Source organism: Choloepus didactylus, chromosome 14 (assembly GCF_015220235.1).
Source record: "Choloepus didactylus isolate mChoDid1 chromosome 14, mChoDid1.pri, whole genome shotgun sequence".
Classification (NCBI taxonomy): domain Eukaryota; kingdom Metazoa; phylum Chordata; class Mammalia; order Pilosa; family Megalonychidae; genus Choloepus; species Choloepus didactylus.
This window is the reverse complement of record NC_051320.1, coordinates 1,027,276-1,046,741: the sequence shown is the minus strand read 5'-3', so window position 1 is coordinate 1,046,741 and position 19,466 is coordinate 1,027,276. Positions and strand designations below refer to the sequence as shown.

The 19,466-nt window shown below is 35.8% G+C and overlaps 1 protein-coding gene across 1 annotated transcript; it reads right to left on the bottom strand.

The window, feature by feature from the left end:
- Nucleotides 1-15,999: 15,999 nt before the first annotated feature.
- On the bottom strand, nucleotides 16,000-16,902 carry LOC119509544 (olfactory receptor 4C16-like). The gene has a single exon (XM_037803557.1). It carries the CDS (start codon nucleotides 16,900-16,902, stop codon nucleotides 16,000-16,002), a length of 903 nt encoding a protein of 300 aa, XP_037659485.1.
- Nucleotides 16,903-19,466: the final 2,564 nt, after the last annotated feature.

Genomic DNA, 19,466 nt, shown 5'->3' with positions numbered 1-19,466 from the left:
TAGCTTACTCACTTGTTTCAGAATGCAGACTCCCAGTTTCACCAAGTATACAGCCCCTGGGAACTAGCAGATCTCATCCAGCTGGCACATCACTGTAACCAGTATTCTGGGTCACTCTCTGGTCCTTATTTAGTGTTTTCCACGGAGGTGTTCCTTAGCCCTGTCTCACCTAGCCACCATCTTGGTTTCTCTGGGAGATTTTTAAAAAGATAACAGAACCTACTCCAAGGGATTCTGATTCAAGAGACCAGGGTTGAGAAGCATATAAAAAATTGGTATTTTTTATAAGTTTCTCTAGTGATTTTTATGAAGCCAGGGGTCAGCACTCAGGAAACTTGAATTTGGAAACACTGGAACTAGATATTTGATGTTCTTAGAGCTTACGAAGACTATGAGACCATTACTTTGGTTTCATACTCCCATTTCTGCTTACCAACACAAAGAGAGCTAAAATTGACTGATTTAGAAAACTGAAATAAATATACATTATTCATGGGATAATTTTTCCAAAATACTCTTTCCCATTTACCTTAGCACTAAGTGTTTGAATGTGATGGAATAATATTAGTGATGTGGCAGGTCTGAGGTCCCTAAGAAGGTAAAAGCTGACATATTCTTGACTCTGTAAAGCTGGGAAGGGGAGCATGTGAAATAGTCCCCAAGTATCCACCAATCACTTTATAAACTTATTTCTATTTACAAAAGTTCCTGAGCTAATCCCCATCAGAGGAGCTAGGAGAGTCTCCTCTTGGTGCTTTGGAGGCAGATGACCAAAAAAGATAAGAACTCAGACTATCTCCAGTTTCATTGGTGCAAGTCTTGTCAACATCAGCAATTTATTCCATAGGTGTCTGATTATAACATTGACTGCCAGATTTTCAGCTTCCTAAGCTCACTGCCACAAGATGGGGGTGTGGATTTGTGAAGCAGGTACCTTCCTTGATGAAATGGCACTCCTTCTCATTTTCCAGATGAAGAAATTTATTTCATATTGCAAAACAATGAAAATATGTCTCCCTGATCATCTAACTAGTGGCTAAAAGTCTGGCCTCTGGTACATAATATATTTTAAACACATTTCCATGCAATGCTCTATTGCATGTGCAAAGATAGCTTTCATATTCCTCCATCTGTCATCCCTTTTATTCTTTTAAGCATATCCATGAGATTAAAATATTTCTCACACATCAGTCTCCAGAAATTAACAATTTTTTGCAGTTCATGAGTGAGCATGTTTCTTTTTGCCACTATTCTGATATGTCTAGTTTTTGCTTGGTGATGGTCTTTGAATACAATATGGTATACAAAGAATAAGATAAAACTTTTTTGATGCACAATATAATGAGAGTTACCTGGAGTATACCTGAATCCAAGCTGACAACTCTGATTAAACCCAGCCATGCCCAAACCAGATCAGGAGAACCCCAACGAATCCACAGATACATGGGCAAAAATTAAATACTTTTTAAATAAATTGTGAGTTTTGGAATGTCTTGTTACACAGCTTATTGAGCTGAATTGTCCAAGAATGGCATGGTCAAATTATGGAAGTGAGGTTTTTGAAACATCTTCTCGAATTTATAAAACCTCCCATTTACTTATTGTGAGGTAATTTTCAAGGAGCAGTGAAAAATGTAAAGCTGGAGAGAATAGATATGAGGGACAGCACATAATTTTATTTTATGCATAAAGGCCAAATTCTAAATATCTAAGTGTGCAGCCAGCCTTCCTTACACTTTTTCTTCCATGGCTAACATATAGAAAAAGATTGACATAATATTAGCCATGCCTGGGTTGATTCCTTTCAGCCCTCCTTTGTTCATAAGATCTAGGAAGAGGGTTAGCAAAGATAAACACAAGCCATGTTCAAAAGAACTCCTGAAAGACTTGTCTCCTTATCAGAGAAACCAAACAGGGAATTTTTCACAATCAGCTACTTTAATTCATTATTGGACTACGTGGCCTACATATTCATCAACAACATGCTTCTTAAAATAAACACCAAAATTAAACACTTGCCCATCTAGCTTTAGACTTCTCCATTGATCTTTACCTTCATGAACTAAATAATCCTGCCAAGAGTTAATTACCAGGAGACCAATATCAAAACTAGACTCTCTTTCAGGGGCTGAGAGATTTCAAATAGAGTCAAGAGGTCATTCTGGAGGTTATTCTTATGTGTTATATAGATATCCCTTTTAGTTTTTAGTGTATTGGAATAGCTAGAAGGAAATATCTGAAATTGTTGAACTGCAACCTGGTTGCCTTGATTCTTGAAAATGATTGTATAACTATGTGGGTTACATGGTGTGACTGTGTGATTGTGAAATCCTTGTGGCTCATACTCCCTTTATCTGATGTGTGTAACAGATGAGTAGAAAAATGGGGACAAAAATTAAATGAACAAAGGAGGTATGGAGGGATAGTCTGTTTTTGGTGTTCTTTTACATGTGTATTTTTAGTCTTATTTTTTTTGGGGGGGGTAAATGAAAATGTTCAAAAATTGATTGTGGTGATGAATCCATAACTATATGATGATACTGTGAATAATTGTACACTGTGGATGACTGTAGGGTATGTGAATATATCTCAATAAAACTGAATTTTAAAAATAAATGTGTTTGAACAACAACAAAAAACTAGACTCTGCCTTGATCAGCTCTTTTCTTTCTTGTCTCATTTTCAATATACTTCCTCCTTTATGTGCCTCTCCTTAAAGCTCTAAACTTAGTTTTTCAAATAGTATATGTGTGGAATTTTAGGAATGGCAAACCTGTTGTTGAAATCTTCATCACTTATAACTAATTTCTTCAAATGGACTCCTGACCTTAAAACTTGTCTTCCTGTTACAAATAGTATAATAATATATTAAATGTATAGAATTAATCTGTTTAATGGGTGCTGTGGTGTAGAGGAGGGAACACAAAAAAATTCAGTTTTGGTTCTCTCACATTTTCAAATTGGTGAACTTTTACCCATTTTCTGGGCCTCAGTTATGTTCCTCCCATGTGTTGTGGGAGCAGATGTCACTAGAAGATCTCAGAGGTCCCTTCCAGTCCACATGGCTTGAGGATTCCTGTAGAGATGAAAGAAACCCTTCATGGACCAAAGGTGATCTCAGACTATACCCCAGTTTCAGTCAGTCCAACTAGTTTCTTAGTCCAATATAATTTAATTCTCTATGATATGAGGGTCTGCCTCTGCCTGACTGGAGGGACAACAGTTTTAAATAGTTCGAATGGTAAAAGAAAACCTCAAAGGAAGCAATTTGTGTGCTGGGCAACAAGGATTAACAAATAGCACCCAGAAATGCCCATCTCTTCAGCGGTGTACCTTCTTAAGTTCAAGGTCTTTCATGAGGAGGTGGGAGGTATTTTGCATGCTGCACATTACAAAAAGCATCAATTGTGTACTCATGAATACATGTAAAATGAGGTTATAAATAGAAGTACATTTATATGATTCAAATCATTTTTTCAACCATCCAACTTGAAACTTCTAATTATTGGAGTACACCACTGATAGGATGCAAAGGATTACTTACAGTATGAATACATTCATACTTCCACAATATACTATGAATAGTATAGCTGTATTGCATTATATTATTTGGAAGCATAATTTGTTCAATGTAAAGTATTACAATGCACAAAACTTGCAACTTTTGTTTGACATTGCTTTATTATTATTTTTTGTAATAATAGGAACCTCCAAAACTAGAAGTGCCTAGGAGCTCTTATACCTGTGAGAGGTATCTCAGTCAGGATATCTGTTTCCTAAAGTGGAAAATGACCACAAAACCATGCAGTCTTTAAAATTTTCCCAAATAAAAGGACAATCATATCCATGATGCATGGGATCAGAAGGGACAAAATAAGTTCCAGAATGTCAGAGCAAGAAGGGACAAGATCATATGATCTATTGCCTTTGTACACAAGCTCACAGAAGTAATTAACAGAAAAGATGAAATATTTTTTTCATATAAATTTTGAGACATAATTTCAATATTATACCTCAAGAATGAGTTTTAAATCTCTGGTTTCCCTAAATAGCAATGTGGTTATCTATTTTTTGAGGGTAGGAAAAGGGTGTTATATACTCTAAGTATTTCCCATTGATTGTCACTGTGCGAAATCCTGAAAATGCAGTAATGTCATTAGACATCAATGGGTTCATTATTTAATCACTGGATTCCTGGCTGACCATCTCAGAAACAGCCTGTTTTGGTTTGCTAATGCTGCCATTATGCAAAATACCAGAAATGGATTGGCTTTTATAAAAGGGGTTTATTTGGTTATAAATTTACAGTCCAAATTAAGGCCTAGACTTGAGTATACCTTCACTGAAGGATGGCCAATAGTGTCCGGAAACCTCTGTTAGCCGGGAAGGCATGGGGCTGGCATCTGCTGATCCTGGGATGTATTCAAGCTCCTCTCTCAGCTACTGTGTGTTGTTCCATATGTTGCTCTTGGGGTGATTTGTCTTCTCTTAGCTTCTCTGGAGCAACCTCTTGGCTAGCTAAATCTGCATTCAGCAGCTATCTCCAAAATGTCTCTCTCAGTTGCTCTCCAAAATGTCACTCACAGCTGTTCTGCATCTAGGTCTGTGTGGCTCTTTTTAAAGTACTCCAGTGATCCAATAAAGACCCACCCTGAATGGGTGGGGCAACCCCTCCATGGAAACAATCCAATGAAAATCTCACACACAGTTGATTGAGTCATATCTCCATGGAAACACTGAACTGATAGGTTCCCTCTTAATCAACACTAAAACATCTGCCCCCACTGGATTGCATTAAAGAATGTGGGGTTTGGGGGGACCTAATACATCAAAACTGGCACAGAGCCTTCAGAATATTTTCATGCCATTAAAAATAAAGGAGAGAGAAAAAGAAGTGCAAAAAGCAGATCTTGGGGGAAAAGTGTTTATGTATGGGCTTCCTACAGTTATAGCTTCCTGTAGTTTACCTTATTTCCAAGTTCATTTTCCATTCTAAGCCAGGAGTGCTCATTATTTTTGACATTTAGCCCACTTTTTGGCACTTCCTTTTATGGTAGCACCATTGGAGAGACATCCAGAGATAAGTCTTCACTTGATCTGTTTGACCAGTTTATATCTCTCTGAGTAGAACCACTTTCTTTCCTCAGCAGGCTCATTGCGCACACATGGGGCCAAGTCAAGCAATTTTCTAGTTAAAATGGAAATTTTCTTTTGGTACAAATTATTACACTACATCTCTTACTTACTTTTTCTAGCTAGTAGTTACCTGATCTAAAATGTGTCACAACACTGTTAAACTCAAGGCTCACTTTTATAAAAAAATTAATCCTGCACATTAATTAAATTTTTTCAGCATGCTCCTGAAGACTTTGGATGTTTTTGACCAATGCCCTCTACTTGGTATGGATTCCTCTGGAATTGTTTTAGAGAAATAAATATTTGACAATATTAGAGGAACAATTAGTAGAATATATTTTTACGTTAGGGTAGTGATAATTTTTAAAGCACATGAAGGAAATTTATTTTTAAAAAATGTAATATATTTCATAGTTCTGTATGACTAAATTCCATGTGAACAAGGTATGATAAAAAGTGGCAGAATGAGAGTATATATATATATATATATATATATATATATATATATATATATATAGAACTCCTACAGTTCGAAAATATTAGGATAAATAACCCAATGTAAGTAAAACATTGCAATAGGCAATCCACAGTAAGGAAATTAAAATTGGCCAATAAGCATATGTTAAAATCTTCAATTCCATTATGATCAAGGGAATTAAATTTAAACAAAATATATATTATCACTTTTCAGTTTCATGAAAATACAATTAAAAAGCCTGTCTATATAAATTTTTGATGATAGCTTAGGGAATCAGCACATCATCTAGTGAAACTATCCCAGAAATCAATCAAAAGGATAATCATGGTAGGCTTGTTCAAATTTGAAAAATAGAAATGATACAAATACCTAATAATAATAAAATATACATAACAGGTGATAGATTCTTGGTATGGAAAACAAGGCAGAAATGCAAAATGTAAGATCTGACACATTTAAGGATAAACCACTGTGAAATATTGTTGAACACAAACCATAAGGCACATGAAAATAATCAAAGTATGATAACTACTATGTCAAAGTAAATCCCACCCAAAGAATGTCATGTACTTGTATTCTCATAAATGAATAGGAAAAGTTGTGGAAGGAAATATTTGCCTCTGGGGAACAAAGGGAGTGGTGGTCATGGAGATTTTGTTATACAATATTATGATTACTTTAATAAGGATGTTTCAATATTACTTCCATCATTAAAGTTAATTAAAATCATATTTTGATATAACTTAAAAAGAATGCATTACCTAATGAATTAAATGAAACAAAGTAAAATATAAATCATAATCAAGTATTGTAATTCAGTGAACTTTTATATAATTTGCTCTTTGGTGATTACCACAATGTTATTTCAAATACATTATTAAATGTATACATAGATGGTATTCCCTGGGCATTATATGCAATGAATTTCCATAACTAGGCAGATATATTTCTGCCCACCCCCCACATGGAGACATAAAGAAGCAAGAAACATCCTTATCTGTCTATAGATATTTATGCATATCTACATATAAATTTATACCTATACTTGCATCTCTTTTTCACCTATATCTGAATTTGGTTTCAGTATCACCATTAAAATGTATCACACTCTTTATACTTTAATAATTCTGATAAGATTTGAATAAATTCCAAGATGACTTCTAAAATCTATTATACCTGTTATTTTTGAGTACTAAAATTTGTAATTTGCTCTTTGTCATGGCTCCTTGTTTTGTGGACACTGGGTCTTATTACAGTTTTAATAGAAGAAAGCAATAAATTTGTCACAGATTGAAGAGGAACTTGTATAATCAGGGTGTGTAGCACTAAGGGTTAATTGACCTTGATATGCATGTTCTGAACAGAAATACCGTCATATTTAAAGTTTCTTATGGCCTTAAATCACCATTTCTTTTCACAGTTCACTATGTAGATTTTCACTTAGCCCTTGCATATGCAGCTGTATATTTCATCACTGTTCTTCACAGTGATAGCAGAAATTCCCTAGCACAGTTTCTCAAAACAACAACAGAAACAACCCCAATCTTCTGCAGGATAACACAGAAGAGGCATTTCATAGCTGTGTGGAAAATGACCCAGGGCAATAAAATAATCTGCCTGTAATTCAATGTATGTTTCACTTCCGTACTCTGGATCCTGATGCTCCAAGTTTCTAGCATCTCAGGCCCTTTGCAGTTGAATCAGCTTGTTTTTCTCCCCATCCCTCCTCAAACGAGTGTAACTTTCTCCACTCTGCTAAGTCAGTTACCTAACACTCTTCTCTATATTCTGAAAAATTCATGGAAATCTTTCACCAGCTAGCATTTCCTGTCTGTCTGGCCCTTTTTGTTGGCATAGATTAATACAAAACTTTCTTTTTTGCACTTATTTTTGTGAAAATTTAAGAGAGAGATGGAAAAATTACAAATGATTCATGATCATTAACTGAAAATCCAGTTTTAAAAAGTGTGTACCTTTTAAGTTTTCTTTTTTATAATAAATGATTTAAAATAAGAAAACATAAGAAGTATATATTATGGGTTGAATTGCATTACCTCAAAAAACATGAATGTGACTCATGAAAGCAGTCTTTGAAGATGTTGTTAGTTAAAATGAGGCCGAATAAGATTAAGGTGAACCCTAATTCAAGATTACTGTTGTCCCTAAAAATAGAGAGAATTAACTATAAACATTATAAATACAGGAGGGAAAACCAGGTGGTGACTGAGGCAGCGATCAAAGCCCAAGGATTGCCAGCAAACCATCAGAAGCTAGGAAGAAGCAAGGAAAGATTGTCCCCTACAGATTTCAGACTTCTTGCCTCCAGAACTGTGAAACAATAAATTTCTGTTGCTTTAAGCCATCCAGTTTGTGTTACTTTGTTACAGAACTGTTAGAAAATTAGCACAGTAAAAGCATACCTTGTAAATATTGCACTTTGTTTCAGACTACTGCAATAAAGTGAATAATGCAATAAAACAAGTCAGGCAATATTTTTGGTTTCCCAGTATATATAAAAAGTTATATTTACACTATACTGTGGTCTATTAAACATACAATAGCGTTATGTCTAAAAAAAATGTGCATACCTTAATTAAAAAATACTTTGTTGCTAAGAATTCTAACCACCATCTGAGCCCTCACCAAATAATCTTTGTGCTGGTGGAGGGTCCTGCCTTATGTTGGTGGCTGCTGACTGATCAGGGTGGGTGTTTGCTGAAGGTTGTGGAGGCTGTGGCTATTTCTTAAAATGAGATGACAATGAAGTTTGCCAAATTGATTGGCTCTTCCTTTCAGGAAAGATTTCTTGGTAGCAAGAGTTGATACATTATACCCACAGTAGAGTTTTTAAAACTGGAGCCAATCTTTTAAATGCTGTCTCTGCTTTATCAACTAAATTGATATAATATTCTAAATTTCTTGCTGTCATTTTAACAATGTTCAGTGTCCTCACCGAGAGTAAAATCTATCTCAAGAAACCATTTTCTTTGCTTATCCATAAGAAGCAGCTCCTCAATCCATTAAAATTTGTCATGAGATTGCAGCCATTCAGTGATATCTTCAGGCTCCACTTCTAATTCTAGTTCTCTTGCTATTTCAACTTCATCTGCAGTTATTTCTTTCACTGAAATCTTGAGCCTCTTAAAGTCATCCATGAGGGTTGGAATAAACTTGTTCCAAACTCCCATTAATTTTGGGAGTTTGGCTTCCTCCCATGAATCCTGAATGTTCTTAATGGCATCTGGTATGGAGAATCCCTTCCAGAAGGTTTCAAATTTACTTTGCCCTGATCCATCTGTGGAGTCGCTATGACAATTATAGCATTATGAAATATATTTCTTAAATAATAAGACTTGAAATTCAAAATTACTCCTTGGTCCATGGGCTGCAGAATTAATGTTGTATTAGCAGGTATGGAAACAATATTAATCTCATTGTACATCTCCATCAGAGCTCTTACGTAACTAGGTGCATTCAAAATGAGCACTCCTTGAAAGGAATATACATATATATATATGTATATATACATATATATATATACTTTTTTTTTCTGAGCAGTAGGTCTCAAAATGGGCTTAAAATATTCGGTAAACCATGTTGTAAACGGATGTGCTGTAATCCAGGCTTTGTTGTTTCATTTGTAGAGCACAGGCAGAGTAGATTTAGCATAGTTCTGAAGGGCCTTAGGATTTTCATAATGATAAATGAGCACTGGCTTCAATCTAAAGTCACCAGCTGCATTAGCCCCTAATAAGAGAGTCAGACTGTCCTTTGAAGTGTTGAAGCCAGGCCCTGACCTCTCCTCTCTAGCTGTGAGAGTCCTAGATGACATCTTCTTCCAATATAAGGTTATTTTGCCTACATTAAAAATCTGTTGTTTAGTACAACCACCTTCATCAATTTTCTTGCAGCTTGATCTTCTGGTTAATTTGCTGCAGCTTCTACATCAGCACTTGCTGCTTCACCTTGCACTTTTATAGAATTGCCTTCATAGAATTGAAGAGAGTTAGGGCCTGGTTTTTGATTAGGCTTTAGTTTAAGGGAATGTTGTGGTTGGTTTGAACTTCTATCTAGACCACTAAAACTCTCTTCATATCAGCAGTAAGGGTGTTTTGCTTTCTTATCATTCATGTGTTCCCTGTAGTAGCACTTTTAATTTACTTCAAGAACTCTCCCTTGGCATTCTAACTTGGCTAACTATTTGGTGCAAGAGGCTTAGCTTTCAGTCTGTCTTGCCTTTCAACATGCCTTTCTCACTAAGGTTAATTATTTCTACCTTTTGATTTAAAGGGAGAGATGTGCAAATCTTACTTTCACTTGACTCACTTAGAAACCATTGTAGGGTTATTAATTTGCCTTATTTCAATATTGTTGTCTCTCTGGAATAGGGAAGGCTGAGGAGAAAGGGGGGGTGGTGGGGTGGAGGAATGACAGGATGGTGAAATAGTCAGAACACACACAACCATTGCCAAATAAGTTCACTGTCTTATAAGATCACAGTTTGTGGCACACTCAAAATGATTATAATAGTAACATCAAAGATGACTGAGCACAGATCTCCATAAAAGATATATTAAGAAAAAAGCTTAAAGTATTGTGAGAAGTACTAAAATGTAAGTAGAGACACAAAGTGAGCACATGCTGTTGAAAAAATAAATTATATATAATTTTCCTCTTCTACATTGTGCTTATATTCAGAGAAAGGAATAATACCATTACAGAATTTTCTCCTTTGATGTACCATGGCTAACATTCTATAGCAGCACTAACAAATGAATCTATGTGGATATAGTCAGCTTGGAACTGGTGTCTGGGTGACAGACACAATGGAGAACCTGCCAGAAAACAGCCCTCTCCCAGGAAAGGCCGAAACAACTGGCCATATGAGAAGATGAGATGATGGGTAACATGCAATGTTCGTGATTGAGCATGTAGTCAAATGTTTGGGAGGTAGATTAGGACAAAGAAATTTATGGAAATACACAAATTGTTATCAATACAATCCAGCCATTTATTTCTTAAGATTCATTAAAACCCTTTTAAGATAACTTGCCTCCCCCAATATAATATGTGGTCTTAAAGAAGTTTTTATTTTTTATTCTGGCTTCTTTTTGTAAACAGGAGGTCCTCATTTCTTTACTAAGTTGGGAGATACAAGTCAAATCAGTTACAGAATTGCCTCTAGGATGGTGGCTACACACACACACACACACACACACACACACACACACACATATGAAGCTAAGCTATACTCTTACTGTAACAGTAATTCCCAGAGCCATATTTGATATAGATGATCTTTCTCCTACACCTATACCACCTATTCTCTCACGTTTGGACAGCAATTCAGTTTGTTTGGATTTTTGCCTGGTGGGAAGACTGTAAACACAATCTCCAAGATTCTGAGCCCATAGTTGCTTTGTTCTTGTTGGGCTGTGGTTGCTGCAATTGCCCCTTTACTGTTATCACTGGGTGTGTGCAAACACTAAGGCATGCTTCAGTTAATACTCTGTGTCCTCTATGGTAGAGCATTCCTAGCTATTCATGATAATCAGAATCAAGTATCCCAGCCAGAAGAGTAACTCTTCTTTCCTGCTCTTTCCCTGGTATGAAGAACATAAAACGTTGTTTCCATTGTTCCATTTCAACATTTAGAGTTAGGGTTAGGGTTAGGGTTAGTGTTAGGGTTAGGATTAGGGTGTCCCCTATCAGTTATGTTATCTTCTCCAGGAATCATGAACTTTACCCTGGTGAAATCAGAGTTTGACAGTGGGACCCTAGGAGTGTCAGCAATAGGGCCCCTTCTGCTTCACCCATTAGATCCCCTAATGATATATATCAAGAAAATGGGGACAGTGGATCAATGTATACATTGAATCCTGAGGACAGTATCTCAACTCCTTGCAGAGTTGAATACAACTAATTCCTTAACTGAGCCCTTAAGAGGCCTTTACTCTCTTCTATCAGGCAGACGGCTTATGGGTGACAAGGTACATGTAAGATAAGTGAATTCTGAGGCCATGAGAAAAATGTCACCCATGTGGTAGCCTCGAGAGACTTCATGGGGTTTGTTTCTCACAATATGGCATGTAGTGATCTTACTGGGGCAATTGTGTACTTGCCAATTTCTAGTCATTGGTCCAGTTAGCATGATACCATTAATACATTCTGAAAAATGTTCAAAAGTTAAATTCCCGGAAGACAAAATTAAGAAAAAGGAGGAAATAGCATTGCCTGGAGAAAGAAATGATTGCATACTTTTGTACTTTCAATATAAATGTGAACTGATTTGAATCTTCCCTATTCATGACATCAAGAAGAATGAATGCATTCACCAAGTGGCAGTATTTCTGGAATCATATCAAATACCAAAGTCTCATGGAAAAGAACTGTGATTGTAGCTCCAATCTCCACTATCATCCACCATAATGCATTTGATTTTTTGCAGAGACTAGACAGGTTAATAAGATAGAAATCTGATAAAGAATATTGTCTCTGCATTCTTCACTCCTTCAGTAGTGTCACTAGTTTCTGCAATACTTCCCAAGATGAAGTATTGAACCTGATTTACTATTTTTCTTGGGAATAGGTAAAGAAATGTTTTGGGAGCTTCCATTTGACCATTTCTGCCAAAAGGACACTTAGTCCATGGATAAAGAACCAAAAAAGTTTGGGCAGCTAATAAATATATTCAGAGACTGAGAAATTAACCTGAGTTGAGTCCATGGACCCATTATCCCCATTGTGGGATGAACTTGGCCTGAATTCTAACACCTGGCTTCTGTAAAGTCCCATTCTAACCAGAGGGAGTAAAAATAGCATTTTGGATGCCCTGCTATCATTGTCAGCTCTGAACTCACACCTAACAACCCTTGAAAATTCTGGACATTCTCTTTCCCTACTACACAATTACAGAGGAATCATAAGTTCCTCTGTGTAAGGATAAAATGAATATTTATATATATTTTAGTGTGTTGGTCTTTTGTCAGGCTACCCAACATCCCATTGAATCACTGGGTCCTGGGTCTGAAAAATCATTTACTTCTGCATCTGGGTGAGGGACTACAGTTTTCCATTGCAGTAACTGACATTGACATTTTTCCCATCAGGTCTTTTTATTATTATTAAAGTCATACATTATTCTAGTTGGTTATCCATTCTTCTTGTCCTTAGAAACAAGATCTATTTCCATTTTAAACTCTGCAGGAAAAGTCACCTCATGTACTTTGTCCTCACTGTCATTGTGATAATTATATCCACCTTGCCACTAATGGCTATTAACTGCTGCTATGTACCCTTCTGGAATCCCATAATTCCCATAGACACCAGGAAGCAAAGTTCTAAGGAGGCATCTTCATTTGTTATTCTCACAAAGCATCTCAAAAATATTTGTTCCCCTCTCACTAGCATATCCCTTATTGTGTTAAGTGAAAGAAGTGTCTCCTGGGTCCTCCAAGGATACATAGTCTGCTCATGGGTTCTTTGACTTTAGGTTCTATATTCTCAAAACTCTGAGCCTTCTATTCCCTCTTCAATATTAAGTCAAGGATCTTCCTCCACCTTTGTTTCACTTACTGAGGGCCACTGCGGTAGGCAGAATAGTTGTCCAAACTCTGGAACCTGTGAATATGTTAGACTACATGGCACAGAGAATTAAGGATACAAATGGAAGCAAGATTGTTAATCATCTGATCATAAAATAGAGAGATTATCCTAGATTATCCAGGTGGGCTCAATGTAATCACCAGCATCCTTAAACATGGAAGAGCAGAGCAGGAAAGAAAGTCAAAGGGAGGTATTACAGTGGAAGAAAAGCGAAAAGAGATGCAACTTTTCTGACTTTGAAGGTGGGGAAAGGGGCCATGATCAAAAGGATTGTGGGTAGTCCCTAGAAGATGAAAAAGCCAAGGAAACAGATTCTTGCTTAGAGCTTCCAGTAAAGAACATAAACCTGCTGACAATTTGATTTTATCCCAGTGAGACCAGTGCCACACTTCCAAATTACAGAAATGTAAGATATAATTTTGCTTTAATTTCTTGCAGGAACATTGGAAAACAAATACAGCTATCATCTTGTATATCCTTTAAGGAGCCAATTCCAGATGTCCTTGTGAGAAATCAAACCTCAAGTCCTAGATGAGTGCCCTCAGGTCAAAAATTTTTCAGTATCTACACTTATATTCAAGATCCTCTCCCATAGTGGAGTGCTCTGCTAGATCCCCCTGCATTAATTAGCCAGGTTCTGCAATTTCCACATGTAATTCATTTCCTCCTAAACAAGGATTACACTTTCATGCTGGGGATTTCCTAATACTTGCCTCTGGTTAGCTGGTTGGAAGCAATGAGTGGTGGAGGAGGAAGCTCTGGAGGAGAACAAATATCATTGCGTGGCAACTTCTTCAGATGAGGTAATAGCATGGTATCTCAGCAAGGGAAAACTTTTCTTGCAAGAAAGGGAGAGGGAGCTACTTATGACAACCCAGAAGATCCAGGATAATTTATAGATTCATGGTTCCCTCCCCACACAAATGTCCCTGTTATAGTTCTCAGAATACTCTCTTTTCCTGTCAAGACACTGGCCTGAATGAAGGAAAACTTTTGAGGTTGCATATTCAGTCTTTGTTTCAGTTCTGCCATCTTTATTATAAAATCCTGTCTCTGGTTTAGAACACAATCTCTGCCTGTAGGAAGCATAGTAACAACAGAAGTAGAGGCTCCATATTGAGTGTATGTCCAGGAGATGGATTAGATGGAGGGAATCTGGGAGGTACCTAAACTGGGTCCATCTATTTCATCTTTTCCTTGTCTTGAAATGGGAGAAACCAGCTGAAACTCTGCCCACTGGAATACACTGCTGTGCAAACCTTGCAATAGCAGAATCTAACTGTAGCTGCTTCAATCAATGATGAATTGCTTAAGATGGAATTCCCCTTGACATTCACAGAATTTGAAAAACAAAGTGATGAATATATGTTGGTGCTGGTCATTGTGGAATTCACTGCTTTCCATGCCCACATGAAGAAATAGATGGTCATTTTCTCAATTTTAAAGTTCCTTGTACAATAACATTGATACAAATTTAGTAACCTTAATGCTATTTGTTAATTTATAAATAGAAATGGAAGTCTCAAATAAACAAAATACCCATATTTAATTTCTCTGTGGATAAAAATACAAATAGGAAATTAAATCAAATTTGGAAAGATTCTTAATGCTCATGTGATTAGAGACTAGAGTTGGAAAGATAGTGCAAAAGGTGGTATCCATCTGTATAGCAGAAATGTAATTTTCAGAGAAACATCTCAGTCTTCTCTGGATAAGAAGAGAAAAGATACTTTCTTTTCAGTAATATACTAAAATCTCACAAAAAATTCATATGTGATGTACGTATTTCTGTTTCAAAGTCTAAAAGTTCTTCTCTTGGTTATCACATTCTTTATCTATTTACATTTTTGAATCCCTTACCATCAACTGTTTGCACACCCTACTTCTAGTTTATATAAATACATGTACTGTTAATCATTAGGATTTTTATTAAAGGTTAAATCTGCTTGTGAAAGAGTACCTTAATTTGCACCATTTGTGCTGTGATCATAATAACCCTATATTATAAATAAAATATAATTGTTATGAATAACAATTCATATCTCTCCCCCCAAAAAACAAATTGCAGGGATAAAATTAGAAGCATAAAGTAGATTTTCAAAGGGAAAAATCTAAATACAATCCAAACAGTCAAATACTTTCTAAGATAAAGAACTCCTTCAGAAGAGTGAATCTTTCTCTCCTTGCTCTGCCTCTGTTCTAAAAGGAGCTAGGTAAACATGGTAAGGATTTGAAGCATAAATCCAAGAATTAGAAGGGAGATAACCTAGACAATATAATATTGTCCCTTTCTTTCAACATGGATTTTCTATGATTGTTAGAATCTTGTATTTTCTTCTGAGTTCTTGATCAGATATGCCGGGACTGAACTATCAAATAAAGGAAACATTATAGGAAGGAAAATCTTCCAGTCTGGGGATATAAGTATATAGAGGGGAACTACAAGCAGAAAATGCCAGGCATCAACATCAAGAAGGGCAATGAACACCAAATCAAAAATAAGAGTGACACTAGGCAGATGAAGGAGGCAGACGGACAACAGTGAACAACATCTAAGGCAACAGACCTTATATACGTGTTTTGACCTGGTGCTGTCTCTTCCTCTAGATGAAGTTAACTCAACACTAGCTAGTGTATATATTTGCATTGCTTATTTTCCCAAAGGAACTAACTCCTATGCTTCAAAATAGGATTATATTAAAACCACAATAACAAGAAAATATTTTCTCTTAAATTTTCTTGGTCAATCCAAACTATGAAGAAATATTTGAAACATCCATTCATCTTTTGTCATATGATATCAATGTCTTGCTGCATAAATTCCTCACAGCATTTTTTACTTCTGCATTCCTCAATGTATAAATCAGAGGGTTGAGCAAAGGTGTTTCAATTGTATAAAACACAGCTATCATCTTATCCATGGGGAAGGTGGTTGCAGGACGTGTATATATAAATATGCAAGGAACAAAGAACAAAATGACCACCATGATGTGGGAGATGCAGGTGGAGAGGGCTTTTCTCCTCGTTTCAGCACTGTGGTTTCTCAGACAATGCAAAATGATGACATAGGAGAACATCAGCATGACAAAACTCACTGTACAAATGGCCCCACTATTGGATACCAATAATAAATTGATCATGTAGGTGCCTGCACAAGCAAGTTTCAACAAAGGCTGCAAGTCACAAAAATAGTAATCAATCACATTGGGACCACAGAAAAGTAAAGTTAAGGCCAGAAAAATCTGAGTCGAAGAATGCACACAGGATCCCATCCAGGCCCCAGCCACCAACAAACTGCAGACTCGCCGGTTCATGATGGCTGTGCAGTGCAGGGGCTTACAGACGGCCATGAGGATAAGGATGAAGATCTCCAGGCAGCCAAAGAAATGGAGTGAAAAGACTTGGATTATGCACTTATTGAAAGAGATAGTGGTCTTCTTTGAAAGGGCATCTAGAATCATTCTAGGGGCTATACAAGTACAGAAGCAGGTATCAGAAAAGGATAAGTAGAAAAGGAAGAAGTACATTGGACTCCCAAGTGCCCAGCTTGTCTTGATGGTGACAATAATCAGTAAGTTACCCAGCAAGATCCCCAAGTAGAAAAGTAAGAAAACAACAAATACTACTTTCCTCCTAAAAGGATCCTGGGTCAACCACATTATTATGCAGCTGCATAATGTCATGAAAGAGAAGAAGATATGAGTGTGAAATGGTTTATCTGCAAAAAATAAAGGAAATAATATATGGTTCTATGTGATGTTATGGAATAATATAAGCAAATTAATTCCTGGGGCTGTGTCATGTCATAGAATATTTTAAGCAAAATAAATACTCCTCATCAGGGACATTCTTACTGTGGATTCTTCTTAAGTCAATAATTCTTTTCCTCAATTTTTAATAATTCTTCATAGGGCAAAATAAGTTTCAAATGTGATACTTTCCTGAAACACTCTTCAAATACAACCCATTTTTAGATTTGGCATGATGTTGCTGTTATTATTTTGACCTATTTGATGAATGTAAAGTCTAGAGACATTCATTAAAACTTGGGAACCATGTTTTTTTGTTTTTGTCACTAAATGTTTAGGATACCTTGTTAGGTTGATGTAAAATCAAACACCACCCCACCCCCCATAAAGAACATCTTATTTAAGCATACATGTATACATTGCATATTAATTATGCATATTTATACAAATTTTCACTAGTTATAAATGCATGCTGTATCCCACTCCTTCACTTTGTAATGTCTCCCATATATTTCAGCTCAAAAAGAGTAACAGGATATATTTATAGCCTCTATATAATATTTCTACTTTCAAACACCTTAATTATATTTAGTACTTGACATTAATGATTAACAGATATGATTGTGCATTGCTAATTTATAATAAATTATCTCAAATATCAAATATCCCTATTTATATTTTCGTCTTTCAATTCTGAAAATAACCCATTAGAACAGTCAAGAGTTCCTGAAGTTACATTTCTAAATGAAAAGAAGGGGGGATTCTTACTCTTATTTTTATATTCAAGTTTTAGCTTAAGTTTTTCAGATCTGGGGTGGTTGGTGGGAAGGGTTGTCACTGGGAAATTGGTTTAGGACCATGTCATGGCTGTAAACCCCAGCAGGGTTTGTTTTATCCTGGTATCTAAAACCTCATGTTCCTGGAGCAGAGCAGGAAATCAGAAGAGGGAGGGAGAGGTGGTTTCAGAGAAGAATAGTGGGTAGTTGGTCACTGAGTTCTTCATTCGTTTGTTTTCTGTTATGGAAAAGTCAGTGATTTTGGAACTTTGATATGCCACTTCTTTCAATTCAAAAAAAAATTTCTTTTTTTCAAATTTAGAAGGAAAGTTTATTGCGAGCATTAAATACAAGAACAAAATCTTTTTTTCTAGATCTTTCTTTCCTATATATCATTGGAAGGGACACTATATGCAAATAAAAATACAAAGTGAAATTTTACATATTTAAATATAATCTGGAAAATTTACTTTTTCAATTATGTTCTTCTCCAATTCCTTCCATTCCTTTAATCCATTAACTTGAAAGTTGTAAGTTGGCCATTGATCAGACCATGATGGAAGAGATTGACACGTTTCCCTGATATATTTTTCCCTCTTCCTTGACAAACTCTTCTCCTCAACAGATGAAGTATCTATTATACTCCTCCAAATCAAAACCTGCTCCAGTGAAAGTATCTGACGAAGTTGTTCACTTTGGGGTGCTAAGGATAAAAGATATTTCTCTTTGGACAGGATCATCTTTGTCAAGGATCTTAAACTGTAAATAAATTGAGTCTAGGTATCTTAATCATTGCAATAAGTTCATTATTTCCTTCTTATTTAAAATACTGATCCATCATTTTCTTTGTACTTGAAAATATGGTATGCATTTGAGGCAAGATGATATGAAAGTCTCTTTCACCTCCAGTAGCCCATGATTCTCGTCATTCCTTTGTATAGTTTTTACTTGTCTATTATCAAGTCCCCTTACTCTGCCATTTCTAGAACAAACTTATTTGCTTTATTCATTTAGACATATGTTATAAAGATGAATTATGAATCATAAATATATACAACTTTATTAACTTGTTAGTAAATTGTGGGTCTTCATCAAATATTTAATCAATAGTCTCAGGATGTCATTAAATATCTCAACCAATATCTGCAGTTATAAAGTTCATTAATATCCATTCATGTTCCAAAGAAACCTGACTACTTTAATTATATATACATTAATTTATTTGAAAACCAATTTCTGTGCCCTCAGGTACATTTGCATTTTTGAACAAAGGTATTTTTAATCTATTTTTTTAATCTAAAAAACCTCTTGATCTAGAAAAGGGAGAGCATAGTTCCAAAATTGATCATTTTTTATTGAAATATGTAAAAGGTATGCTCAAGATGCAGTGGAAGCATGGAGTAAAGATTAATAAACAGATCAGGTGGGATTATTATAATGGAAATAACATAGTAGCCAAGGTTTAAAAGTAAATAGCAATGGATTCTCCAAACTCATATTTTCCTCTACTTTGCTCATGGAATGCCTTTCCTTTCTCACCTGCTTCAATCTTCTCTAATCAAGTCTACTGAAACCTCCTCTAGGTAGCTTTCAATGATTGCCTCATGATAAAGGAATTTATCTTCTCTATTCTCTGTAGGCTTTCTTTACAGCTGTTTAAATAATATTAGCTATTACTACTTATGAAACAATGATTTGTATTCTTGAATTAGCTTCCTTCCT